The sequence below is a fragment of the Strix aluco genome, chromosome W (assembly GCF_031877795.1).
Source record: "Strix aluco isolate bStrAlu1 chromosome W, bStrAlu1.hap1, whole genome shotgun sequence".
Lineage (NCBI taxonomy): Eukaryota > Metazoa > Chordata > Aves > Strigiformes > Strigidae > Strix > Strix aluco.
This window is the reverse complement of record NC_133970.1, coordinates 17,680,792-17,706,458: the sequence shown is the minus strand read 5'-3', so window position 1 is coordinate 17,706,458 and position 25,667 is coordinate 17,680,792. Positions and strand designations below refer to the sequence as shown.

General features: G+C 45.5%; 1 protein-coding gene across 3 annotated transcripts in view; it reads left to right on the top strand.

Moving 5' to 3' along the window:
- Nucleotides 1–10,175, top strand: part of LOC141917859 (E3 ubiquitin-protein ligase KCMF1) — an 80,667-nt gene extending 70,492 nt beyond the window's left edge. For all 3 annotated transcript variants that reach the window (XM_074811470.1, XM_074811469.1, XM_074811471.1), the window contains exons 5-7: nt 1,231–1,405; nt 7,931–8,210; nt 9,555–10,175. In XM_074811470.1, the coding sequence (XP_074667571.1) occupies nt 1,231–1,405; nt 7,931–8,210; nt 9,555–9,807 (708 nt within the window). In that variant the 3' untranslated portion in view covers nt 9,808–10,175. The remainder of the gene's footprint in view (nt 1–1,230; nt 1,406–7,930; nt 8,211–9,554) is intronic.
- The last annotated feature ends 15,492 nt before the right edge of the window (nt 10,176–25,667 follow it).

Genomic DNA, 25,667 nt, shown 5'->3' with positions numbered 1-25,667 from the left:
CAACAGATTCAAAGGAGGAACAAACCAGTCTGTGCTAGACAACTGTATTCTGTCCCAAGGGAGATTTTTTTCCCCCTTCCTAAACCATAGAAGTGAAATGTTTTATGCTCTATAGTATAATAGATTTGAAAGAGTCAATTCTTCCTGAAAGTATTTATTATTAGTAACTGGATATTCTTACTTGCCAAACGAAGTTCAGTAATTTTTCAGTCTTAAATTTCTCAACGCAGCGATATCGTGAGGAAATGAATTCTACACCATAATTGTACATTGTGGGATAAGTACATTGGGCACAATGTCTGATACAAATAGATTTTATAAAAGTGATAAACATGCTATTTTTGAAAATAAGAAAATTGAAGATAAGGTGATCTAAAGCTACTAATTTAGAAATTGGAAAAATAAGATATGTCCAAGTATATTTCCTATCTTAGTAGTCACTTGCACTAGTGCTTCTTAAGATAAAAGAAAGCTTTAGCTAGACTGTCTTGGGAGAACTCATATGTTAACACTGTTCTGGGCAAGATCATCTTTAAATGATTTGCTGATAGTCTCTTAGTATGTATGAAAAAGCCTGTATTTCAAGTCACAGCTTTTATAGACATCTGCTAAGAAATGTGGGAAATAAAGGAAGTGAAAGGGCTTGTTTTCATAATTGGAGCAAATGGAATTTGTGTGGAGAAAGAGAGGGAAGATGAAGCAAAGGGGTATGAGAGAAGTGCTGAATCCTCTGTTGACCTGCAATTCTTTGAAGAATGGAGTGGTTGAAATTCCTTGGATAAAAGTATAAAATGCAATAAATACTGTGTGCTCTTGGTAAGAATGGCAATAAAACTTTGTAGATTATTTACAGTATTTAAATACCTTTCTTTGCTAATTTTGATATTAAAATTCTTATGTCTGTTGAGTAATGTGTTCTGCTAAATATGCATCATTAGTTTAAATTACCTAGTAGAAAACTTTAATCCAGAAGGTAGGAAATCCATCATGACATTTTTTTAGACATGATAAAAAGCCTGGGAAAGATGAATTTAGTGCAAGCAACCCTGGGTGCCTTGGATTCAGATCTGTAGGTCTGACTGGTGCCATAGCTATGATTGCGTTAAGCTTATAAAGTTGAATCATTGTTTTATGAATGAGGAATAGGGTGTTGCCTGATTATTCCACCTAGTAAATGTTCTTGCTGTTTAACACTTGATAGCAAAAGACTTTTCTTAACTGCTTGGTTATGATGAATCTAGCGGTGTTCGGCATGTACGTAGAATGTTTCACCCAGGCCGGGGTTTGGGAGGCCCCCGTGCACGTAGATCAAACATGCACTTTACTAGCAGTTCCACTGGTGGGCTTTCATCTTCTCAGAGTTCATATTCTCCAAGCAATAGAGAAACCATGGATCCTATAGCTGGTAAGAGCTGTAACCACTGATTTTAGCTGAGTCCTTAAATAGACTTTGAAAGAAAATTCAGGTTGATAATAGTTGCCTTGTTTTTCTGTGTTTTGAAAAAAAAAAAAAAAAACCAACAAAAAAAACCCCAAAAAACACTTCCCAGTGTTGTAATTGATGGGTGTTTACTGATGAAAAGTATCCTTAATTGGATCGTCTACAGGGATTGAAGCTGGAACTTCTGAAATGAAAAACACTGCCCCTTTAGCTTGTGCTTTTAAATTTAGAGACTTCTAGGCTCATTCCCATGACTGACCTGTCCACAGGTGGTATCAAAGAATGGTTGAGGTTGGAAAGGACCTTTCAAGATCATCTAGTCCAAACACACCACCACCACTCCCCCAAGCAGGGCCACCTGGAGCAGGTTGCCCAGGACCATGTCCAGTCAGGTTTTGAATATCTCCATGGATGGACTCCACAACTTCTCTGGGCAACCTGTTACAGTGTTTGACCACCCTCACAGTAAAAAGTGTTTTCTTGTGTTCAGATGGATTTAATTTGTTTTAATTTGTGCCCATTGCCTCTTGCCCTGTCAGTAGGCAGTACAGAGAAGAGTCTGTTTCCCTTTCCTTCATTCCCTCCCATCAGGTATTTATATACACTGATAAGATTCCTCCCCCTTGAGCCTTCTGTTTTCCAGGCTGAAGAGTCCCAGGTCTTTTATCCTCTCCTCATATAATATATATGTATGTATTTTTAAAGGTAATTGTTTCTAACCGCCATTACCTACTTCAATGCATCTAGCTTTAATTTGCCGTGTGCATAGAGGTGTTAGAGATTAATCTTAACTTTTTTAGCGCAAACAAAGTGCTGTACTTGAGTTCATCAAGATGAAATTGGTTCAATTGGAATATTGGAATATTATTGATAGACATTTAAAATATGCTCAGTTTACTTTCAGATTACAGTTTGGATGACAGGCTTGTTGATTTTTAGGAGGTCTTGTAACTCTTTTAAAATTCTTAAATAACTGTATTTCAGTAAGCATTTTATATAGAGCTGAGCAGCAGCCCTGCCTTAAGGTACAAGGGGAATGTAAGCCTGAATTCAACCTCGAGTTGACTGACACAAGAAACTCAGAAGATGAAGGACACTGGACCCTTGTCTCTGCTCGGGGCAGAAGGAGGAACCTTCCCCTAAATTGCCCCTACGTAACAGATACAACACTCTGGGGTTGGAGAACAAATAGCATATGAGTGATGGACAGGATCCAGGAAAAGCTGACCACACAAACTTGATCCAACCACCCACCCACATTAGAACCAGTGCCACCAGAAAAGCGCATAAAGTATTAGTAATTGGAGACTCCTTACTGAGAGGCACCGAAGCACCCATTTGCTGTCTAGACAGTTTCTCTAGAGAAGTTTGCTGCCTACCAGAAGCTCACATTCACAATGTCACTGAGAGGCTGCTGAGCCTGGTGAACCCTATGGATTATCATCCACTCCTACTATTCCACGTAGGGCCCAATGATACTGTGACAAGGCAACCTGGAACCATCAAAAGAGACTATATGTCCCTCAGAGCAATGTTAAAAGGATCTGGAGCACAGGTGGTGTTCTCCTCTATTCTCCCAGTCAAAGGAAGGGGTTCAGGAAGGAGGAGCCGAATTGAACAGGTGAATGCCTGGATGTGTGGCTGATGCCATACTCAAGGTTTTGGCTTCTATGATCATGGATCTACCTTTGAGAAGCCAGGTCTGTTGGGAGCTGATGGGATTCAGCTGACCAAGTGGGGCAAGAGGGTCTTCACCAACGAGCTGGCCAGACTTATAAGGAGGGCTTTAAACTAGATTTAGTGGGGGAAAGGGGTGGAGTTTTGAGCACCAGACAAGAGCCAGGGCATGTTCCTCTAAAGAGGTAACAAGACTGATAGCCCAGCTGAAGTGCACGCAGTATGGGTAACAAAGAGGAGGAGCTGGAAGCCACTGTGCAGCTAGAAAGCTATCGCTGAAACATGGTGGGATGAATTGCACAACTGGAGCGCTGCAATGGATGGCTGTAAACTGTTCAGAAGGGGCAGGTAAGGAAGGAGCGGGGTGGAGTTGCCCTCTAGGTAAAAAAAACCAACCAAACAAAACCACCACAAAAACCAGAACTGACTGCACAGAGCTGCCTTTGAAATACAGGCTGCCTGATCAAGGGTAGTCTGGTGATGAAGCATTCTTCAACTGCAGGAAGCATCATACTTGCAGGCTCTGATCCTGCTGGGGGATGTGGAGAAGGCTGAGGTGCTCAACAATTTTTTGCCTCAGTTTTCACTGGCACTCTCTCATCCCACATCTCTCAAGCCCCTGAACCTCAGGGCAGGGACAGGGGGAGCAAAGTCCCTCCCATCATAGGAGAAGATCAGGTTTGAGACCACCTGAGGGACCTGAACATACACAAGTCCATGGGACCCAACAAGATACATCCCAGGGTCCTGGGGGAATTGACTGATGTAGTTGCCAAGCCACTCTTAATCATATTTGAAAAGTCATGGCAGTCAGGTGAAGTCCCCAGTGACTGGAAAAAGGGAAACATCAGACCTAATTTAGAAAGGGTAAAAAGGAGGACCCTAGGAACTCCTGACCAGTCAGCCTCACCTCTGTGCCTGGTAAAATCATGGAACAGGTCCTCCTGGAAGCTATGTCAAGGCATATGAAAGGCAGGGAGGTGATTAGAGACAGTCAACATGGCTTCAGCAAGGGCAGATTGTGCCTGACTAATCTAGTGGCATTCTAGGATGGAGGGACTGCGTCAGTGGAGAAGGGAAGAGCTACGGATGTCATTTACCCATTTACCTGAACTTCTGTAAGGCCTTTGATATGGTCCCCCCACAACGTTCTTGCCTCAAAATTGGAGAGAGATGGGTTTGATGGAAGTACTGTTAGGTGGATAAGGAATTGGCTGGATGACTGCATCCAAACAATTTCAGTCAATGGCTCAATGTCCAAGTGGAAACCAGTAACAAGCAGTATCCCTCAAGGGTCCATACTGGAACCAATACTGTTTAATATCGTCATCAGTGACATAGACAGTGGGACTGAGTGCACCCTCAGCAAGTTTGCAGACAACACCAAGCTGAGTGGTGCAGTTGATTCCCTAGAGGGAAGGGATGTGCCATCCAGAGGGACCTTGACAGGTTTGAGGACTGGGCCCATGTGAACCTCATGAAGTTCAACAAGGCCAAGTGCGAGGTCCTGCATCCAGTGTGCATCCAGCTCTGGGGTCACCAGCACAAGAAAGACATGGACCTGTTGGAACAGGTCTGAAGGAGGGCCACAAAAATGATCAGAGGGCTGGAACACCTCTCCAATGAAGAAAGTCTGAGAGTTGGGGTTGTTCAGCCTGGAGAAGAGAAGGCTCTGGGGAGACCTTATTGCAGCCTTTCAATATATAAAGGGGGCTTATAAGAAAGACAAAGAGAGACTTTTTATCAGGGTCTGTAGTGACAGGACAAGGGGCAGTGGTTTTAAACTGAAAGAGGGTAGGTTTAGATTGGACATAAGGAAGAAATTTTTGTATGATGGGGGTGGTGAGACACTGGGACAGGTTGCCCAGACAAGTTGTGGCTGCCTCTTCCCTGGAAGTGTTCAAGGCCAGGTTGAACAGGGCTTTGAGCAACCTGGTCTAGTGAAAGATGTCCCTGCCCATGGCAGGGGGCTTGGACTAGATGATCTTTAAAGGTCCCTTCCAACCCCAATCATTCTTTGATTTCTGTCATATTTTGGTCAGGTTTAGGAGAATTTTCAAGGGAAAATCTCTCATTTTTAACTTCTATCACACAGGCGTGTTTTTAGGATTTACAGATATAATCTGTAAGTATTTTTTCAACTTTGTGATTTTCAAGAATTAAGTTCTCTATAAAGAGGTAAAAATAAAAATTGACCAAGAAGTTTATTTTTAAAAGAGCTATAATTTGTCCTAATCTAAAATCTTAAGACATTAATTTTTACACTCATATCGTGAAAGATGATAAGTGTTAGGGAAAATTCAGAACTTCCTGCATTTAGATAAGTTCCTGTTATTATCTGCCTTTGCTTCACATCCTGGAAGGGCATGAATGTTTGAACTGGAGCTTCAATTACTTGAGAGGCTATGATTACTTGAGAGGCAGTGAACCAACTTCAGAGTGCATTGCTTTTGAAAGAGGAAACTGCAGCTCCACCCCCCACCCACCCATCCCCTTTCCATAGGCATAGTTCCTTTGCCTCTGTTGTGTTGGCTGCTTTTCAGGCCCCCTGTGAGCTGATTTAACTTATTGAAATGGCAGAGAAATAATATAAAAACTTAGTTTGGAATTGGCCTCTGCAGGTTGTCTATTTCCAACCCCTTTCTCAAAGGAGGTCTATTTAGATTAGCTTGATCGTGTTGCTCAAGGCCTCGTTCAGTTGAGTTTTGAATGCCTCCAAGGACAGAGCTCCTACAACCTCTCTGGGCAACCTGTTCCAGTATTTAAGAACCTTCATGTTTTAAAAGGGGGGGAGTGGGAGGGATACAAAAACCAAAACCCTTTGGATGTAATTGGAATTTCTCATGTTCCCTTGTCTGATTCTTATCCTATTGCTGTATGCATCTGAGAAGAGTCTAGCTTACGTCTTCTCTGTATCTTCCAATCAAGTAGATTCAGACAGCAATAAGATATCTTCCAAAGTATTCTTTTCCAGGCTGAACAAACCCAGTTCTCCCACTCTTTCCTCATGTACTGTGTTCCAGCCTCCTGATCATCTTGGTGGCCCTCCACTGGACTTGCTCCATTATGTCCATGTATCTCTTGTCCTGGGGAGCCTAAAACTGGACACAGCACTCTGGATGTGGCTTTGCCAGTGCCAAATAGAGGGGAAGAATCACTTCCCGGGACCTGCTGGCTGCACTCCTACTACTAAAAATATCCCAGCAAAAGAAGTTGAAAAAATTTGTCACCTTAATGAGTTAAGTTAGATTGTCGGTCTGTAAAGCACTAGAGTTGGAGCAAGAAGGGAGGATGTTTGTGTGTCCTGGAGTGGAAGACTTACTCTTACTGTTACAGTGGGTGTTAGTTCAGCTGAGTTAAAGGTGAAGTGGCTGCCTTGGTTTGTTTCAGCCTCACAAGGCCTTAACATTTAGGAGCATGTGTAATAAAATGGTATTGCTTTGAGTCTTGTTTTTTTTGGTGAAAGTAATATGTTTGTTGCATTCAGAGAGCATAGTGCAACCTGGCTGGGTGTCTGTGTCATGCCAAGCCTGTGTCTCAAATTCACATCTGCTACCAGGGTTCTGTTAAACTGTACTCAAAGTGAACTTACAGACAGTGAGGATAAATGAATCTGTCTTACCTGGCAGTGTTATAAGTTTTCCTTTGTATTGGAGTAATAATTAATATATACTACCAGAAGTTAGAACTTGTGCTTGTAACAGACCTGTAAACGTTATTTATTTTTCTCCTTATGTTGGTTATCAGTAATTAGTGAAATAAAATATTATTGGTAGTTAATCTTGATATGATTAAGTGTGCTGATTAAAAGTGACTTGAGCATTTACTGTTGGCATCCCAAGTGTTCCTGATGCAAAAAGATACTGCATTGTTCTTTATTCCCCTAAGAAAAGCCTAGTTTCAAAGGATTATATCTTGAAAGTAAGATGCAAGAAAAATTTTTATGACCTGTAATAACAACTTGCAGCTTTAATGAGGGTTGGATGGATAAGGGAAAAATAATCTTCTGCCCTCCTTGCATCAAACACAACAAAGTAGTACTCAAAATTTTGTGTGGAATATAACTTGTAGTATATCACTGAGCAATAACTTATTATTAACATTTATTTTGGGAAATGCTTAGCGTGGACAGAATTTGTCACAGTCTTGAACTATGGAGGAAAGGAATCCAGGCTAGACTTAGTTATTTTTATTGTTAGAATGTCTCTTTTTTCTAGCAGAGGTCAAAAGTTGCACAGAAAAGCCCTACTGTGGTCAAATATTTTTCATATAATACAACATTTGAAAAACCTTTCTGAACTGAATATTTTCTAAAAATGTCTGAAATGATGCTGTAATATTTGTCTTTATTGCAGCACAGCTTCCCTCTGGAATATGCATTGAAGGTGCATGGGGGGGATATAAAGCCACCAACTGAAGTCAGAATTTAAGTAGTTTCTTAGTCAATAACTATTTTGACTTGCAGATAACATTTTAGAGAATTGTTGCACAGGATATTGCTTATATGGTATTCCCCATAGGCTGATTCTTATTGGTTTAAAAAGCTTTAAGCTTTGACTCTTCTTTACGCACAGTTCTTTACTCTAGATGATTCTTAATCTTCCTTACCCTATGGGCTTTGAGACATGGGATGCTTGTTAATGGATAGCCCGTGAAGCTTTTCAAATCAATACAATTTGTTCATTATTTTAATTGATGAAAGATTTTAGAAAGCAAAGGAATTGATATACTGGTATTCAGGACGTACTTATGCTGTTGTGTGATATGTATTTAAGCAGATTTCACTGTAGAAACTTCTCTCTTTTCTGGCAGAGCTTTTATCTCAGTTATCAGGCGTGAGACGTTCTGCAGGGCAGCTCAATTCTTCTGGCCCTTCTGCTTCTCAGTTACAGCAGCTGCAGATGCAACTGCAGTTAGAGCGACAGCATGCACAGGCAGCAAGACAACAACTGGAATCTGCACGCAATGCAACTAGACGTGCTAACACAAGCAGCATCCCCACCACTCTTACACAATCTATAACAGCAAACAATACATCTAACACAGAAAACAATCAGCAGACTATACAGAATTTCCAGTTTCTTCTTACGAGGTAACTTGTTCTGTGGTTTTAATTCTTCTGCCATTTCTGTTTTCCTTGGTCCTGTTATGGACATAGAGTTCAGTGAAACTTCTGCCAGATCCCTAATGAAGTTTGTAGTTGAGATAAAATGCTTTTGTTTGCATTTGTAACATCTCCTTTTCAACCCTGCTGTGTGCTTGTTCCTCGGCAATGAATAAATATTACTTGCTGTTTCTCAATTTGAAGAGAAACATAAGGGATATTACTTTGGTAAACTGTGCTTATTTACCCTACCACTTCTGATAAAACAAGAGCTTTTACAATAATATGTTTCAAACTTTTATGCTGATAATGTGAGAGGAGAGAACTTAAAAGGTGGTTTTATTTAATAGGAAATGGATCTTTAATGAAGGCTGAAGGTTGAATAGAGGTTTATATATAAAGTATTTTGGATGAAAAAAGCAAATAAGGAATGTCCTATTAATAAGCAGAATACATATCTGCTTCAGAAAGTATAGTTAGATCCTAGAGTTCTGTAGAATAGAATAGTTCAGTTGGAAGGGACCTACAATGATCATCTAGTCCATTCTGCTATAGAAGAGTTGCCCACTCTCATTCCATCTCTTTTAGGAGGTTTAGAATATTGATTTTTCTGGATTCAAGGGGGGGGTGTTTTTCAATTACATGTTGAGAAAGAGCACAGGCATTTAAACAGTTTCTGTGTCTAGAAACCTGGGTTGGGACAAGTTATTGCTGTCATGCTGATTTTTATCAAAACTTGTGATAATATCTCAATCCAAAACTTTTTGAAAAGAATAACTTTAATGAAAGTATCTGCAAATGTCAGTCACTTATCTTGTGAGCTAGGATAGAACTGGAGCAAGTAATTTCCTTGCTTCTGTTGATGGTGCATGCACTGATAAGTGAATCATGTACTGTGCTTTGGGAATCCCTGGGCATTATGTGTGTAGTAATGTATTTTGTGTCATGCTTGCATTTAGAAGTTGTCCTGGGGACAAAATGAGCACTTAAGGGATGACTAGAGAATTTTAACACCCCTTAAAACAAAACCCCTCTGAAGGGAAAGAAACTTCAGAGATAGCTGTTTTTTTCCTTCAGCCTTAGAATCTACTTCTATAAAGTTTTTTGAAGCATCTAGGAACAAGTTTGTTAAATGTCTGTGTTCTTGCATCAGGTGTCGTCAGATCTGTACATCTCAAAAGAAGTGCAGCAGTACCTAGGTTGTTTCTTAAAGGAATGGCTTTCAGATGTTATTCAGCATGTGTCAGTCCAGCTGTTTAGGCAATTAGTGAAAGCCCATTTTGTTGATGATACTACTAAGCATGTCTTTTCTCTTTCTGTGATGCTATGCAGGTTGAATGATCCTAAGATGTCAGAAGCAGAACGTCAGTCAAAGGAAAGTGAGCGGGCAGACCGCAGCTTGTTTGTTCAAGAGCTTCTACTGTCCACTTTGATGCGGGAAGAAAGTTCCTCCTCAGATGAGGATGAACGGGGAGAGATTGCTGATTTTGGTGCTATGGGCTGTGTAGATATTATGCCTCTAGATGTTGCTTTAGAAAACCTAAATTTAAAAGAGAATAATAAAGGAAATGAGCCTCCTCTTTGATGGCATCCCACTTTGCAGACAATGTCCTCTGTGCTGTATTTGCCAATGAAAGTGGACAACAACTATCTTGGGTTTGTTTTGGTGATTGTAATTTCAGGTCTGTCACTCTTGTTACATTGTGTACATTCAAAGGAAGAGAGAAAAGATATATACGATAATCATTTCCACTTAACCAATTTTTACTTTTAGCAGGTAAATATAAGTTGCAGTGCGGAGAAAAAAGCTCGGCATCCTGTAGCTTGACATGCAAAAAGCTCTTCTAATACTCCACATTCAAACTGAAGAGGAAAAAATGAAAAATCTAATGAAGCTGCTGTGTGTATTTATGAATATTAATGAATAAAAATTGCTTGGATGGTTTACCTTAACTACTGCATGATTTTTTTTGCAGCATGCATGGGTTTTAGTGTCATTTAAAAAATGTACGTACAAGGAGTAAAACTGTAAAACCCCAAAGCTTTCCCATTATTCAAAGGTAATGTGACAAAAAAAAAAAAAAAAAGAAGATTAATGCTCACTAGCAGTTTGTGGCTGTGAAGTAGCCTTTGAGTAACACATGACCAATGACCTTTTTATGTGCTCTCCCTGCGTGTTAATGCAAACTCTGCAGTGGGCTATATTTTTGCTTCCAGAGTGTGACATTTTGCTATATTGTGACCACTATGTTGCCCTGTTAGACATCATATCCATGTGGAATTGAACTTTGTATTCATCTGTAGGAGACAAAAAACAAGGGCCACTACTGGAATCTACCACAAAGGGCTTCTGTGTGCCCTAAAACCAAATTTTGTGCACCTTTCTTTAACGTTTTCCTTTTTGTGTTGAATATACGTTATTTAGGTGTAAATGATTCATATATTCACTGTCGGGGTGGTGGGGGGAAAGATAACCTGGTCTATGTTGTCTTAGTTCTAAGCCTTCACAGTCCTTATCATCTTGAGTTATGTATTTGCTTCATAGTTTGCGGAGACTCCTTAGTATCAGGAGAGCTTGAGGATTTGACTTCCCAGATATCTCCATATGTAACAATTGAATCCTTAATGCTAATTCCTATCAGCCTTTATTTATTGGGGTTTTGGGTTATATTTCTGACATAAATAATAAAGCATTTTTTAACTGAGTCATGCTACCTATTTGCCTATACTGTTAATCCTATAAGGTTTTTTTGTATGGATTATTATAATAGCCCCAAAGCAAGGGACAGCAAGGCTTTAGTTATTCGGAATGTAAAGTTAGCTTATAAAGATAAAAATGCCCACAACTTCTGAAAAATTAGACTTGAAAACCTGATGGTGTTCTTAAGAGAACTGCAATATGTATGTTAATCTAAGATAGGTTGACATTTGAGTTCCATTCTCATTTTCTCGGTTCTCAAATTCTGATTGTTTCCATTTAGTACTGTATTAGCGTTGTTTTTCTTTTAGTCTCTGCAACAGAAAATGTTTTAAGGGAACTTTTTGCACTAGTCTTCTGGTTATCTCAGGAGTTACCCTCAATAAGGATTCATTTTTAATTGATTGTTGAGGATGTTGAAAAAAACCCAAAAAATGAAACACCAAACTGCAGTCTTTTTGGACACATCTTCTGCACATTGCAAAAAGACTCAGTTCAATCAAGCATTTTAAGGGCTGTTGTTCAGTTGATTCTTTGTGATGATGTATTATCCAGATAGCTGTAGAAGAAATTCTGGAATTAAATGGTCCTTTGCAACTATATGCAAAGGCATTTCATGGTGAAACCCTGGGTGATTTGCATAAACACGTTTTTAAAAGTACATGTCCTGTGCAGTGCATGTACCAGTGATTAAAGCATGTAATCTTATAGCTTCATAGGTACGTGCATTGAATTTCTAGAAAAGACTTGTTTAAAAACAGTATCTTAATGAATATTACTTTTTATTTAAAATCTATATATAGCTGGTCTATTGAGGATGTTTACATTGCAAGGTTTGCAAACTCCATTCTGCTTTTACATAAAGCACTTGGAAAGCCTGCGAACTCTTACTGTCCATGTTTATTATTAGAATCTGAGTATCTGCTGGCTTACATTTAAAATTAAATTTAGTTACTGCATTAACTCCTCTAAGAATCACAAGTGTGTTAGATTTTGTTAGCTTAGAAATAATGCCAAACAGCAACTGGGAGAGTGTTGTACTATCACTCTGCTGATGAGTATTTGCAGGGAAGCGTTCTTCATTGAAAGAATGTTTCCCAGAACTATATTTTTGTTACTTTCAAAACGCTGATGTTTATTTTCATAATGCTGTGGGCTATCGTGAAAATAGCCTTTGAGAACTTTTCAAGGGGAGCCTGGAGGGGATATCACATAATTTCCTACCTTAAGACCACTGCTTCAGAAAAGAGGGCCCTAGCATTCGGCATACCTGACATACACAAGAATTCTGTTGAATGCTGTGCATTTCTGTGAGAGAAGTTTGTTTTCCCAAAAATGTGGCACAGCCTGTGACAATCTTTGCAGAGGGACTACATCTATGAATAGAGCGCACATCTGGAATTTGGTGTGCTCTCCTATGAATTTGCACCTCAGAGCTCAGATGTGGCTTGCTTCTGCTTCCTCTGTTTAATCAGCCAAGAATCTGTATGTTGCCTTATGGAGTATGGAAGTTGTGTTGAATTTTGCAGGGGAGGGTAGGGTGCCCATGTACCCTTGGGCTGAGTCTTGCAAGATGGCAAATGAGACTCTACCTGTGTGAGGATGTTGACCTCTGTGTGTGTGTGTGTATGTTAGCTCTGGAGACCAGTGAGACTGTTAGGTCAGCTTGGTCTTTTACCCGCATTCTATGCTGACTGAAAGCACTGTAGCTGTCCTTAGTGTGATGCTGATACTGAGTTTACAAGTGCTGCAAAAATGATCCCTTTTGGGGAGATGAGAGCATATTCATATATAGAAATGGGAAGAGATGTGAACTTTTTTGAAGCTGTTGGGGAACAAGTCCTGCTTTAGGTGCCTGTGGGTACTTATGTTTAGTATGTATGGTGCAATTCAGACTATTTGCAACTCTTCTAATCTGATTTAACCAGGTTTTTCATCTGTTTGGTACTGTGCCAAACCCAGACATTTGCATGAGGTGGGTGGAACATGGACCAGAATGAAATTGCATTTTAACTTAAACATCTCTTGGGACTTGGAGGTAATCAGTCAAATGAGATGACCAGGAGGTGAAGCAGTTAACTACATCTTACTAGTGTTATAATTGGTTCTGGAGACTGTCAGAACTACTAAACGTCTCAGTAGAAAGCCTTTATGGCTGTCACTACTTCCACTGGATAGTTTCTTTTGGAAATGAGGCTTCGTTCTTCCCATAGGAGCTTCTTGGTTCTCTCACTTCTATAATGTTGTTGTTAGCCTTTGCCAACTTCACCTACTGGAAGCTTTTCTGTTTTGTGGGTGTTAAGAGTATTGGCTCTGATTGGGTCATTGTTCCTGTTTATGGAGAGGGAAGAAGTTATTACTGCTGTAGCAGGGAAAGGACAGTCTGTCCCTTAGCAAATACTTTGTCTGGGAAATGAGTGGGGGAAGAAACATGACATTTGATCTGGATGAGATTTGGGTCTTGGATGGAAACATGATGGATTGCAAACATGGGATGTGCTCAGCAGTCTGGGCTCAGCATACGAAGGTAATGTTTTCATAGTGATTCTTCACAGAAGGGACCAGCATGATTGCTCATCTGACATGCAGTGAGGCTGGAAGCAGAACTGTGAGCTTTGGCAGTAGCTCTAACTTGTCTATCTCCCTCTGTCTTTGAAAGAAATGAGAGCCTTTTTTTAACCTATCTTGGGTGTGTTATTTAAGGCTGTGGACTCTTACAGATTACCGAAGGACACTGTAGCTTGCCTCAAAAGCCAAGTGTCTACATGTGCATGCATTTCTGTCTTGGGGCCCCTGTCTGTTCATAGAATTGTGGAATGGTTGAGGTTAGAAGAGACCTCTGGAGGTCATCTGGTCCAACCCCCCCGCTCAAGCAGGGCCACCTAGAGCCAGTTGCCCAAGACCATCTCCAGACAGCTTTTGAATATCTCCAAGGAGGGAGACTCTGCAACCTCTCTGGGCAAGTGCTCGGTCACCCTCACAGTGAAAAAGTGTTTCTTGATTCTCAGGCAGAACCTCCTGTGTTTCAGCTTGTGCCCATTGCCTCTGGTCCTGTCACTGGGCACCCCTAAAAAGAGCCTGGCTCCATCTTGGTTTTACCCACCCTTTGGGTATTTATATGCATTGATGAGAACCCCCCTGAGCCTTCTCTTCTCTAGGCTAAACAGCCCCAGCTCTCTGAGCCTTTCCTCATAGGAGAGATGCTCTAGTCCCTTAATCATCTTTGCAGCCCTTCACTGGACTCTCTCCAGCATGTCCATGTCTCTCTTGTATCGAGGAGCCTGCAACTGGACACAATACTCCAGGTGTGGCCTCCCCAGTGCTGAGAGGAGGGGAAGGATCACCTCCCTCAACCTGCCGGCAACACTCCTCCTAATGCAGCCCAGGATACCGTTTGCCCTCTTTGCAGCAAGGGCACATTGCTGGCTCATGTTCAGCCTGGTGTCCACCAGGACCCCCAGGCCCTTTTCTGCCAAGCTGCTTTCCAGCTGGGTGGCCCCCAGCACCTGTACTGGTGCCTGGGGTTGTTCTTCCCCGTGTGCAGGACCTTGTACTTCCCCTTGCTGAACTTCATGAGGTTCCTGTCAGCCCATTTCTCCAGCCTGTCCAGGTCCCTCTGGATGGCAGCACGACCCTCTGGCGTATCAGCCACTCCTCCCAGTTTTGTGGCCCATGGACTTATGTATGTCCAGGTTGCTTAAGTATTCCCTGACCTGATCCTCTTCCACCAAGGGTACATCTTCCTTGATCCAGATTTTCCCCCTGGTCTCTGGGACCTGGGATTCCTGAAGGCTGCTCTTGCCAGGTGTCCTGGTTTGAGTGAGGGGTGGGGGTTTTTTGGTAGCAGGGGAGGGGGCTACAGCAGTGGCCCCCTGTGAGAAGCTTCTCGAAGCTCCCCCGGCTCCAAGTTGGACCTGCCTTTGCACCAAGGCTGGGCCAATTAGCTGCGCCTCTGCAATAACTTATTTAAGAAGGGGAACCTGGGAGTTGTGGGGCTGTGAGGCGAAGTTGAGGAGAACATCTGTGCGAACACCGAGGTCAGTGGAAGGATGGAGGAGGAAGGGGGGGAGGTGTGCTGGAGCAGAGACTCCCCTGTATCCCGTGGTGAGATGGCAGGGCCACCCCCCTGCCACCTATGGAGGTCTACGGTGGAGCAGATACCGATTTACGGCCTGTGGGGGCCCCAGGCCCACCCAGGTGACTGCGCCCAAAGAAGGCCGGGACCCTGTGGGAAGAAGGCCCCGCTGCTGTAGTTTGGCTCTGGGAGGATTGCAACACACGGGGGTGACCCACACGCCCGTGGGAGTGACTCATGTCGGAGTTAGTTTGTGGAGGACTGTGTCCTGTGAGAGGGGGACCGCGCTGGAACAGGGAAAGAATGCCAGAAGTTCCCCCCTGCCCGAGGTGGAAGAAGCGGCAGGACTGACCACACGCCCCATTCCCTGCCTCCCCTGCACTGCTGGAGGGGAGGAGGTAGAGATATTGGGAACAAAGCTGAGCCTGGGAAGAAGGGAGGGATGGGGGAAGGTGTTTTCAAGATGTGGTAATGCTTCTCATGGTCCTACTCTGTCTGTTATGTGGTGGTGGTGTTAGTGTCTGCATTAAATTTATGTTCTTTTTTTTCTTCCCCTAATGAGTTTGTCTTTTGCCTGTGCCTTAATGGATGAGATCATCCCTCTCTGTCCTTATCTCAGTTTTCTGGGCCTTTTTTCTTTTCCCCTTCTCAGCGCTGGGGGGGAAGGGGGGAGTGAGCAGCTGCGTGGTACTCAGTTGCCCTCTGAGCTCAAACCACGACACCAGGAAAGACTGAAGTGAAGACGACATTCGGTACCTGAGCCTTTTCTATGTCCTGTGTCACCAGGTCCCCTGCCTCATTCAGCTGCAGGCCCACGTTTTTCCTAGTCTTCCTTTTGTCACCTGTGTACTTAAAAAAGCCCTTCTATTTGTCTTTGATATCCCTGGCCAGATTCAATTCCATTTGGGCTTTGGCTTTCCCAATCTCATCCCTGGATGCTCAGACAATGTCTCGGTATTCCTCCCAGGTTACCCATCTGTAGTGGGTCAACCTGGGCTGGCTGCCAGGTGCCCACCAAGCCGCTCTATCACTCCTCATCCATCCACAGGACGGGGAGAAAATACATCAAAAAGCTCATGGGTCGAGTGTGACCTGCCTGCTCAAGCAATAACTACCAGTGGCAGTCGTAATGGCTGCGTCTGGTCGTGATGGCTGCATCTGACTCAAAGTGGATTCGGGGGAGACAGATAACAACACAGTAGCCAAGGGCTAATTTGAGCAGTGCGCCCACCTAACCTCAGTGCTGGTCAATGTCTGACTCAAGCCAAATTTGGAAGAAACTAACACCTGTAGTCAGTATGTAAATATGACTATAAGTCAGTTATCTCACTTCATAAATAGTGGACAGCCCAGGGCCCATTGAGCTCTCCTGCACAGAAGTGGGCTGCACACCAGGATCTCCCCTTGAGTAGGGACACCTCTCAAGGTTACTCCTCGAGGTTGAGAGAGTCCTTGCTGCAACAGATTCTTGGTAAGTGATTAATAGCATGCTAAACTTTGAAATCCTAACTAAATAAGTGATATAAAGGATTGATTGCACATATATAATCCTTTAGACATAAACCATTGACCAAGTCTGGGACTAGGATTGGATCCAACGGCACCTAGACTCCTCTCTGAGAAGGAGTTTAGAAAGCAAGGGGGTCCTTTCTGAACCTCACGACTCAACAGGAGGGTCTCCCTGACAGTTTCGTCTGACCCTGTCCTCTATGCAGTAAATAATCAAGTGTACCTTGCCGTCGAATCTTGTTAAACCGCTGTCACATTTACTATCAAACTTTGTTAAATCGCTGTTTTATATCAATAGACATATTGCTACTTCTCTCTTACGAGTGAAGTGCGTCATTCCATCCGCAACATCGAGATAAGGACAGGGAGATCGCTCGCTGATTACCATCATGGGCAAAACCAGACTCGACTTGGGGAAATTAGTTTAATTTATTGACAATTAAACAGAGTAGGACAATGAGAAATAAGAACAAATCTAAACACACCTTCCCTCCACCCCTCCCTTCCTCCCAGGCTCAACTTCGCTCCCAACTCTTCTACCTCCTTTCTCCTCCTTGAGCGGCACAGGGGGATGGGGAATGGGGGTTGCAGTCAGTTCATAACGCATTACCTCTGCCGCTCCTTCCTCCGCATGCTTTTCCCCTGCTCCAGTGTGGGGTCCCTCCCACAGGATACAGTCCTTCATGAACTGCTCCAGCACAGGTCCTTCCCACGGGCTGCAGTTCTTCACAAACTGCTCCAGCATTGGTCCATTCCACAGGGTACAGTCCTTCAGTAACAGACTGCTCCAGCATTTTTTTACCCTTTCTTAAACATGTTACCAATGTCACTGATTGGCTCAGCTTTGGCCAGCCGTTGGTCCATCTTGGAGTCATCTGTCAGGCATGGGGGAAGCCACCCCTACAGCCCGCCCTCCCCCCCCCCCCCCCCCCCCGATTTACCTTGCCACGTAAACCCAGTACACCATCCTTGCCTCTACCTTGTGTGTGCTTCCTTTTTGTGTTTGAGTTTGGACAGCAGCTCCTTGTTCATCCACACAGGCCTCCTGGTATTTTTGCCTGACTTCCTGCTCATTGGGATGGACCGCTCTTGAGCTTGGATTAGGTGATCCTTCAGTATCAACCAGCTTTCTCGGCTGCCAGGGCCTTATCCCATCAGACTCTTTCAAGCAGATTGCTGAAGAGGCCAAAGCCTGCTCTCCTGAAGTCTGGGGATGTGATCCTTCTTTTTGCCCTGCTCCCTCCCCTCAGGATCCTGAACTCCGCCATCTCATGGTCACTGCAGCCGCCAAGGCTGCCTTTAACCTTCACATCCCCAACGAGCTCCTACTTGTGGTTGAGTATGAGGTCCAGCAGAGCCCCCTCTCCCCCTTGGCTCCTCTACCACTTGGATGAGGAAGTTGTCGGCGATGCTCTCCAGGAGCTGCCTGGATTGCTTATGCCCTGTTGTGTTGTCTCTCAAGCAGATATCAGGGTGGCTGAAGTCCCCCATGAGGTCCTTTGCATGTCAGCCCTGTCTGTCACTCCCTCACAGGGCTGCTGGTTACCCTTCCTCCTCTCTCATTCTTGGTTTAAAGCCCTTCTTATGAGATCAGCCATCCTGCCAGCAAAGATACCTTTGCCCCGCTTAGTGCGGTGGGTCCCATCTCTCCCAAGCAGATGCTGATCTGCAAACAGGGACCCATGGTCGTAGAACCCAAAACCCCAGCAGCCAATTATTGACCTCCTCCTCACACCCTTTCCCCTCACCGGCGTGAGGGAGGAGAACACCACCTGGGCCTCCATGCCCTTGACTACCGCCCCCAGAGCTCTGTAGTTACTTTTGATACTGTCCAGGTTTCCCCTAGCAGTATCATTGGTGCTCACATGGAAGAACAGCAGGGGGTAGTAGTCAGAGGGTTGGATGAGCTTCAGCAGTCCCTCCACAACATCCCAGATTATGTCCCCCAGCAGGCAGCAAGCCTCTCTAGATGATAGGTCAGGTAGGCAGATGTGTGCCTCTGACCCCTGCAGCAGGGAGTCACCCACTGCGATCACTTGCTGCTTCTTCTTGGTAGTCTTGCACGGTTTAGGGTCAGGTGGACCAGGTTCTTTGCTTGTGGGCACATCTGGCTCCTCTTCAACTTTGAGGGTGGTGAACCTAGTTTGTAGTTGTAAACCCCCTTAGGTGGGTCAGGAGCATTCCTCTCGGTGCCAGAAGTCACCAGCTTCCATCTTTTGCCTTCTCCAGAGGTTGCACTTACCTTAGTACTAGGGGTGGACACTGCCTGTGTCTCTACCGCAGTTGGGGTCCAGGCCTCTTCAAGCTATTGCATCTCAGAGAACATATTGTCTATCGTCTCCCTTTCATCTTCACTGATGCCACGCAGCCTGCTCACTTCCTTTCGTAACTCCTCCGCTTGGTGACACAGCTCCTCCAAGACAGCACATCTTCTGCAGGAAAGAAGGCCATCTCTCCTGGAATCAGAGAGAGGCCCCAGGCACTCCCTGCAGCCTGGGACTTGGAGGGCTGCATCCACCATCCCAAGCTCTGTCTGCAACAAAGCCTCTGCCCTGGCAGGGGCAGCTGCTCCAGCACCTGATGGAGAAACTGCCCTGTGGCATGTCACTACTATACCTGAGACTGTTATGCTGGTACAAATTCAGCTGAGGCCCCCTTCTTTGTGCCCTTTTGTGCAAACTTCTCTGTCTGTCAGCTGTACTCTGGGCCTGTCTCTTATATAGGCGTCTTCCTAGCACCAGCTAAAAGGGTGCTTGACCCTCCCTAATCAGGGGGCAGTTGTAACAAAGGCTCCAGACACCCTTGGGTCAAGAGAAGCTGCTAGAGCTTCCTCAAACCCACATCCTTCCCTGGCAGCAGCAGGCACCCTCACATTTCTCAGAGGGTTCCCAGGCATTCCTCGATGATGCTGAAACTTGTCCCCAGAAGATCCAGAAGCTCCCAAAGCAGAATCAAGAGACTGCTGTACAAGCTGCTGCCTCTGTTGGATGTGCTTTTGGGAGGGAATAAAGGTGATTCTTTGCTATTACACAGAGAAGCCTCAGTCCTGTCAGAGGGTGCTAAACAGTGAATGCCTTTGGTGTTTGCTAACTCTCTTCTAGTTGCATCATTTCCTTTCCTCCTCTCTGGCAACCTCAGCTTTACTGCTGGCTGTGCTTTGTTTACCAAAACAAAAGGAAATAGCTTGTTGTGATGAGTTAATCTTATTCCTTCTGTGCTGGTTTGGGCTGGGATAGAGTTATTTTTCTTCATAGTAGCTAGTATGGGGCTATGTTTTGGATTTGTGCTGGAAACGGTGTTGATGGTAACACAGGGATATTTTAGTTACTGCTGAGCAGCGCTTATGCAGAGTCAAGGCCTTTTCTGCTTCTCACACCATCCCACCAGTGAGTAGGTGCTTCTCTCTGCCCCCCTCTCCCCACCCATGGTCTCAGCCTCTGCCTCTCTCCCTCTTTTGTGTTCCCCCCCCCCCCCCCATCTCATCCACACTCCCTCTCTGTCTTTTGCCCTCAACTTCTCTCTCCCCCATCTCGGCCTCTTTCTCACTCTCCTCCTCTCTGTCCCTCTCTCTGCCTCACACCCCTCACCCTTCATCTCTCTCTCTCTCTTCCCTCTCTTGGCATCGTCCTCTCTCTTGACTTCTCTTATCCCCCTCTCTCTAATTGCCCTTGGGATGTCTGAATATCTCCCTCTCATTCTTAGCCTATCTCTCTCACCCTTGGCCATGTGCTCCCCCCCCCCGTATCTCAGTCTCGCCCTCTCTCTAAGTCTCATGCAGTTCATCAAGGGGAAGTGCCAAGTCCTGCACCTGGGGAAGAAGAAATCCATGCACTGGGGGACACCGAGATGGAAAGCAGCTTGGCAGAGAAGAACCTGGGGGTCCTAGTCGATAGGGTGGTGAGTTGACCTTGACTGGTTGCCAGGTGGCCACCAAGCTGCTCTATCACTCCCCCTCCTCAACAGGACAGGGGGAGAAAGTACAATGAAAAGCCCATGGGTCGGGATAAGGACGGGGAGATCACTCAGCGATTACTGTCACAGGCAAAACAGACTCGACGTGGGGAAATTAGTTTAATTTATTGCCAGTTAAACAGAGTAGGACAATGAGAAATAAGAACAAATCTAAAAACACCTTGCCTCCCACCCCTCCCTTCTTCCCAGGCTCAACTTTGCTCCCAACTCTTCTATCTCCTTTTCCCTCCCTGAGCAGCACAGGGGGATGGGGAATGGGGGTTGCGGTCAGGTCATAGCACTTCATCTCTGCTGCTCCTTCTGCTTCACACTCTTCACCTGCTCTAGCGTGGGCTCCCCTCCACAGGCTGCAGCTTCCTTCAAGGCACATCCACCTGCTCCGTGTGGGGTCCTCCAAGGGCTGCAGCATGGATATCTGCTCTGACGTGGTGCTCTGTGGGCTGCAGGGGCACAGTCTGCCTCACCTCAGTCTTCTCCACAGGCTGCAGGGGAATCTCTGCTCTGCTGCCTGGAGCACCTCCTCCCCCTCCTTCTTCGCTGACCTTGGTGTCTGCAGGGTTGTTTCTCTTGCTCCTTTCTCACAGCTGCTGCGGAGCATTTTTTACCCTTTCTTAAACGTTTTATCACAGAGGCACTACCAACGTCTCTAATTGGCTCAGCTTTGGCCAGCAGTTGGTCCATCTTGTAGCTGGCTGGAAATGGCTCTGTCTGAAATGGCAGTTCCTGGTCTCTTCTCATGGAAGTCACCCCGGCAGCCCCTCCCACTACCACAATCTTGCCATGTAAAGCCAATACCGACACCAAGTTGAACATGAGCCAGCAATTGGTATCCTGGGCTGCACTAGGAGAACTGTGAGGGTGACTGAGCACTGGCACAGATTGCCCAAAGAGATTGTGGAGTCTCCCTCCTTGGAGATATTCAAAAGCTGTCTGGAGATGGTCTTGGGCAACTGGCTCTAGGTGGCCCTGCTTGAGCAGGGGGGTTGGACCAGGTGACCTCCAGAGGTCCCTTCCAACCTCAGCCATTCTGTGATTTGGTGAACATGTGCATGGGGTTAATAAGGGAAAGACCCTAAGGGGTTCCCAAAAAGAACACGCAAAACAGGAGATCTGGTCAGTGGGACTATGAATCCCAAACTGGATTTTGAGGTGTCTCACAGAGTGTGCGTGTTAGGGGAGATCCCTTTGCCCATTGCTGTGGGCAATCTTATGGCTATCTACCTGTGAGATCATTGTGGTGTGCAGGCTGGTCCTATATGTGTTTCCTTATCCTTAGGGCACTGCTGCAAAGAAGCAGCAAAAGACTGAGTATGCAATCAAGACTGTCCTGTTAGTGATTACTGTGAAAGCAGCAAGACCCAGGCTTTAGGACAGAGACTGAATCCCTATTCTCTTAGAGATGACAGGTAGTGCAGAAAGAGCAAGTGGATCAGTAAGAGCAATGAGGGTGCTGCAGAGCTGAAAGACCATATTTATTTCCAGGTGCAAAGGACTAGCAGGTAGGATGGTGGAGATAAAAGAGCTGATGGGGCTGTTAAAAGGGCTGGTGGGACTGTTTTCCTGTTTCTAGCAAAGCAGAAAAAACTCACAACAAAACTGCTAATTATGAAAGCTAAATGAATTTTGCGTCGCTGCAAGCGTCTTGTTTGCAAGGGGTTATGGGGACCACAAGGGCCCCATATGCAAACTGCTTTTCTGAACTTGATGGGCCGCTGAACATGTCTCCCACAAGGGTAGAAGATGATCCCCTGGAAGGGATTTCCCAGTTACTGCAGCCCCCTGCAGAGCGAAAGGCTGTTGAACACAGGATATTTTCCAGGGAGGACCACCAGCTGTACTCCCAAGGCCTGAGCGGACGCTTGAAAACCCAGCTTTACCCCCCCACCCTCAAATGCAGCAGGAGTGGTGGAGGAGGCAACAGACTGCCCCGTGGCTTCTATGGAGCATGTTTGACATTGGGAATGGCCAATCCAGAGGTTCGGGGATAGGCAATATGTAGAAGAATACAGATTTGTTAATTTAGATCAGATATCACTACACAAAGCTTATGAAACATTTGTTCAGGGTATAGAGCAAATTTCTGACCATTTATGCCAACTGTTTGAACCTGGTGATTATGCTGAGCTCCATCTTGAAGCTGTCAGCATACACGAGTCTTTATATTCTCTCAGTATTAATTTAGGTAATATGAATGCTGCAAAATTTTTAGACTGGGTCAGTACTCTCCCGCAAAGTAAGAGAGAGCTGCATTTTGATCAGACTTTCTGCCTGGCTGTCAATATTGTAAAAGCTGTTGGGGGTGGGGTATGCACCCCATTCCAAAATTATAGAGTAAAACTGGTGCTATTTAGTTGATCTAAATAACGGTGACAATAATCTCTGTTTTGCTGGGAGTCTTGCAGTGCTTACAGCCGTGAGGGACCTGACAGATGCAGAACTGATAAGTGGAGCAAACAAGCTACATAACAAACTGAGGTGGTCTGTGCACAGGAAAGTCATGCTGAGTGACATTCCCTTGTTTAAGGCTCTGCGACATGTTAATATACGCATCCTCCTCCTATCTGAGGTGGAAAAGGATTGGGGGATTTTAAAGCCAAACAACACTCTTACATATCTGTATTGGGTTTGCGTTTGCATTGGGGTTTGGTAGCGGGGGGCTACAGGGGTGGCTGCTGTGAGAAGCTGCCAGAAGCTGCCCCCATGTCTGATAGAGCCAATGGCAGCCGGCTCCAAGACGGACCCGCCAATGGCCAAGGCTGAGCCCATCATCGACGGCGGTAGCACCTCTGGGATAACATATTTAAGAAGGGGAAAAAACACCTGCTGCATAACAGCAGCCGGAAGAGAGGAGTGAGAATATGTGAGAGAAACAACTCTGCAGGCACCAAGGTCAGTGAAGAAGGAAGGGAAGGAGGTGCTCCAGGCACCGGAGCAGAGATTCCCCTGCAGCCCCTGGTGCAGCCCATGGTGAGGCAGCTGTGCCCCTGCAGCCCATGGAGGTCCACGGAGGAGCAGATCTCCACCCGCAGCCCGTGGAGGACCCCACACCAGAGCAGGTGGATGCGCCCGAAGGAGGCTGTGACCCCGTGGAGACCCCACGCTGGAGCAGGCTCCTGGCAGGCCCTGTGGACCCATGGAGAGAGGAGTCCACGCTGGAGCAGGGTCCTGGCAGGACTTGTGACCCCGTGGGGGACCCACGCTGGAGCAGTTTGTGCAGAACTGCAGCCTGTGGGAAGGACCCATGTTAGAGAAGTATGTGGAGGACTGTCTCCCATAGGAGGGACCCCACCCTGGAGCAGGGGAAGAGTGTGAGGAGGAAGGAGCGGCAGAGACAACGTGTGATGAACTGACCGCAACCCCCATTCCCTGTCCCCCTGCACCACTTGGGGGAGGAGGTAGAGAAATCGGGAATGAAGTTGAGCCCGGGAAGAAGGGAGGGTAATTGATTGGTAATAAATTAAATTAATTTCCTCAAATCAAGTCTGTTTTGTCCATGATGGTAATCACTGAGCAATCTCTCTGTCCTTATCTCGACCCATGAGTCTTTCACGTATTTTTTTCTCCCCCTGTCCAGTTGAGGAGGGGGAGTGATAGAGCATCCAGCCAAGGTCAACCTACCACAGTATCCCAAGACCTGTTTCCTCCTTTTACATGATGAACATTATTATGGTGTTAAGGATGGCAGGAAGGTGTTTGGGGTGAGAAACGTTTGTGATCTTTCTGATCCACTGTAGAACCATGGCCATAGCTGTAAATGTTATTGCTGGCTCTGCTTGTCTCGTGACTATACAGTTAACTTAGGGACAGGGATAAGGTGCCCCAGCTGCAGACTGCTGAGCAGGTCTGGGGAAATGTTTTGATAGGCACAAGGCCCTGGCTATTAAAAGAGAAATTGATTGTTTGTCTATGGTTTTCTGTGACAAGCGCAAGGCCTATGTAGCAATCTATCATGAATGTAAAGGCTGGAAGTGTGGAATGTGCTATAAACAGATCTGTAATGTACACCAGCACCAATGTTTCAAAAATCCAGAAGGAGGGCAGGGCTATATTATCTATGAGATGAAATGTATGCAGGAAACCAGAACACATATCCTGAACGACATTTTTGCCATGGAGTTAGCACTGAACACCCCATGGGATGAAGAATAAGGGGCAGAAAGGAAAACTGAATGAGAATGGGAGTTTAAAAGGGACACATATCTCATAGACTTTATTCAGTTGTTTATGGACAACAAAGTTTTGGGGCTACATCTTCCTAGGGCATAACACCAAAGGCTATGATGGCTACTTTGTTGTTACTCAGCTTCTGAAGGAAAAAAATGGATATGCAATTAATCCCCCGTGGCAGTAAATGCATGTGCATAGACGTAACCAGCCTGAGTATATGTGGTGGGTTGACCTTGGACTGCAGCCAGATGTCCACCCAGGTGCTCACTCACTCCCCCTCCTCAACAGGACAGGGGGAGAAAATAGGATGAAAAATCTTGTGGGCCAAGATAAAGACAGGGAGATCACCTACCAGTTACCATCACAGCTGTTGTGGGTTAAACCTAATAGGCAGCCTATTCCTGGGCTCAATTTCACTCCCAATTTCTCTACCTCCCCCCCCACCCCCACCCCAAGTGGCGCAGGGGGACGAGGAATGCGGGTTACGGTCAGTTCATCACATGTTGTCTCTGCCGCTCCTTCCTCCTCACACTCTTCCCCTGCTCCAGGGTGGGGTCCCTCCCATGGGAGACAGTCCTCCACAAGCTTCTCCAACATGGATCCTTCCCACTGGCTGCAGTCCTTCAGGAATGGACCCTGCTCCACCGTGGGTCCCCCACAGGGTCACAAGTCCTGCCAGGAGCCTGCTCCAGCGTGGGGTCTCCACGGGGTCACAGCCTCCTTCGGGCACATCCACCTGCTCTGGTGTGGGGTCCTCCACGGGCTGCGGGTGGAGATCTGCTCCTCCGTGGACCTCCATGGGCTGCAGGGGCACAGCTGCCTCACCATGGGCTGCACCAGGGGCTGCAGGGGAATCTCTGCTCCGGTGCCTGGAGCACCTCCTTCCCTTCCTTCTTCACTGACCTTGGTGTCTGCAGAGTTGTTTCTCTCACATATTCTCACTCCTCTCTTCCGGCTGCTGTTATGCAGCAGGTGTTTTTTCCCCTTCTTAAATATGTTATCCCAGAGGCGCTACCACCGTCGC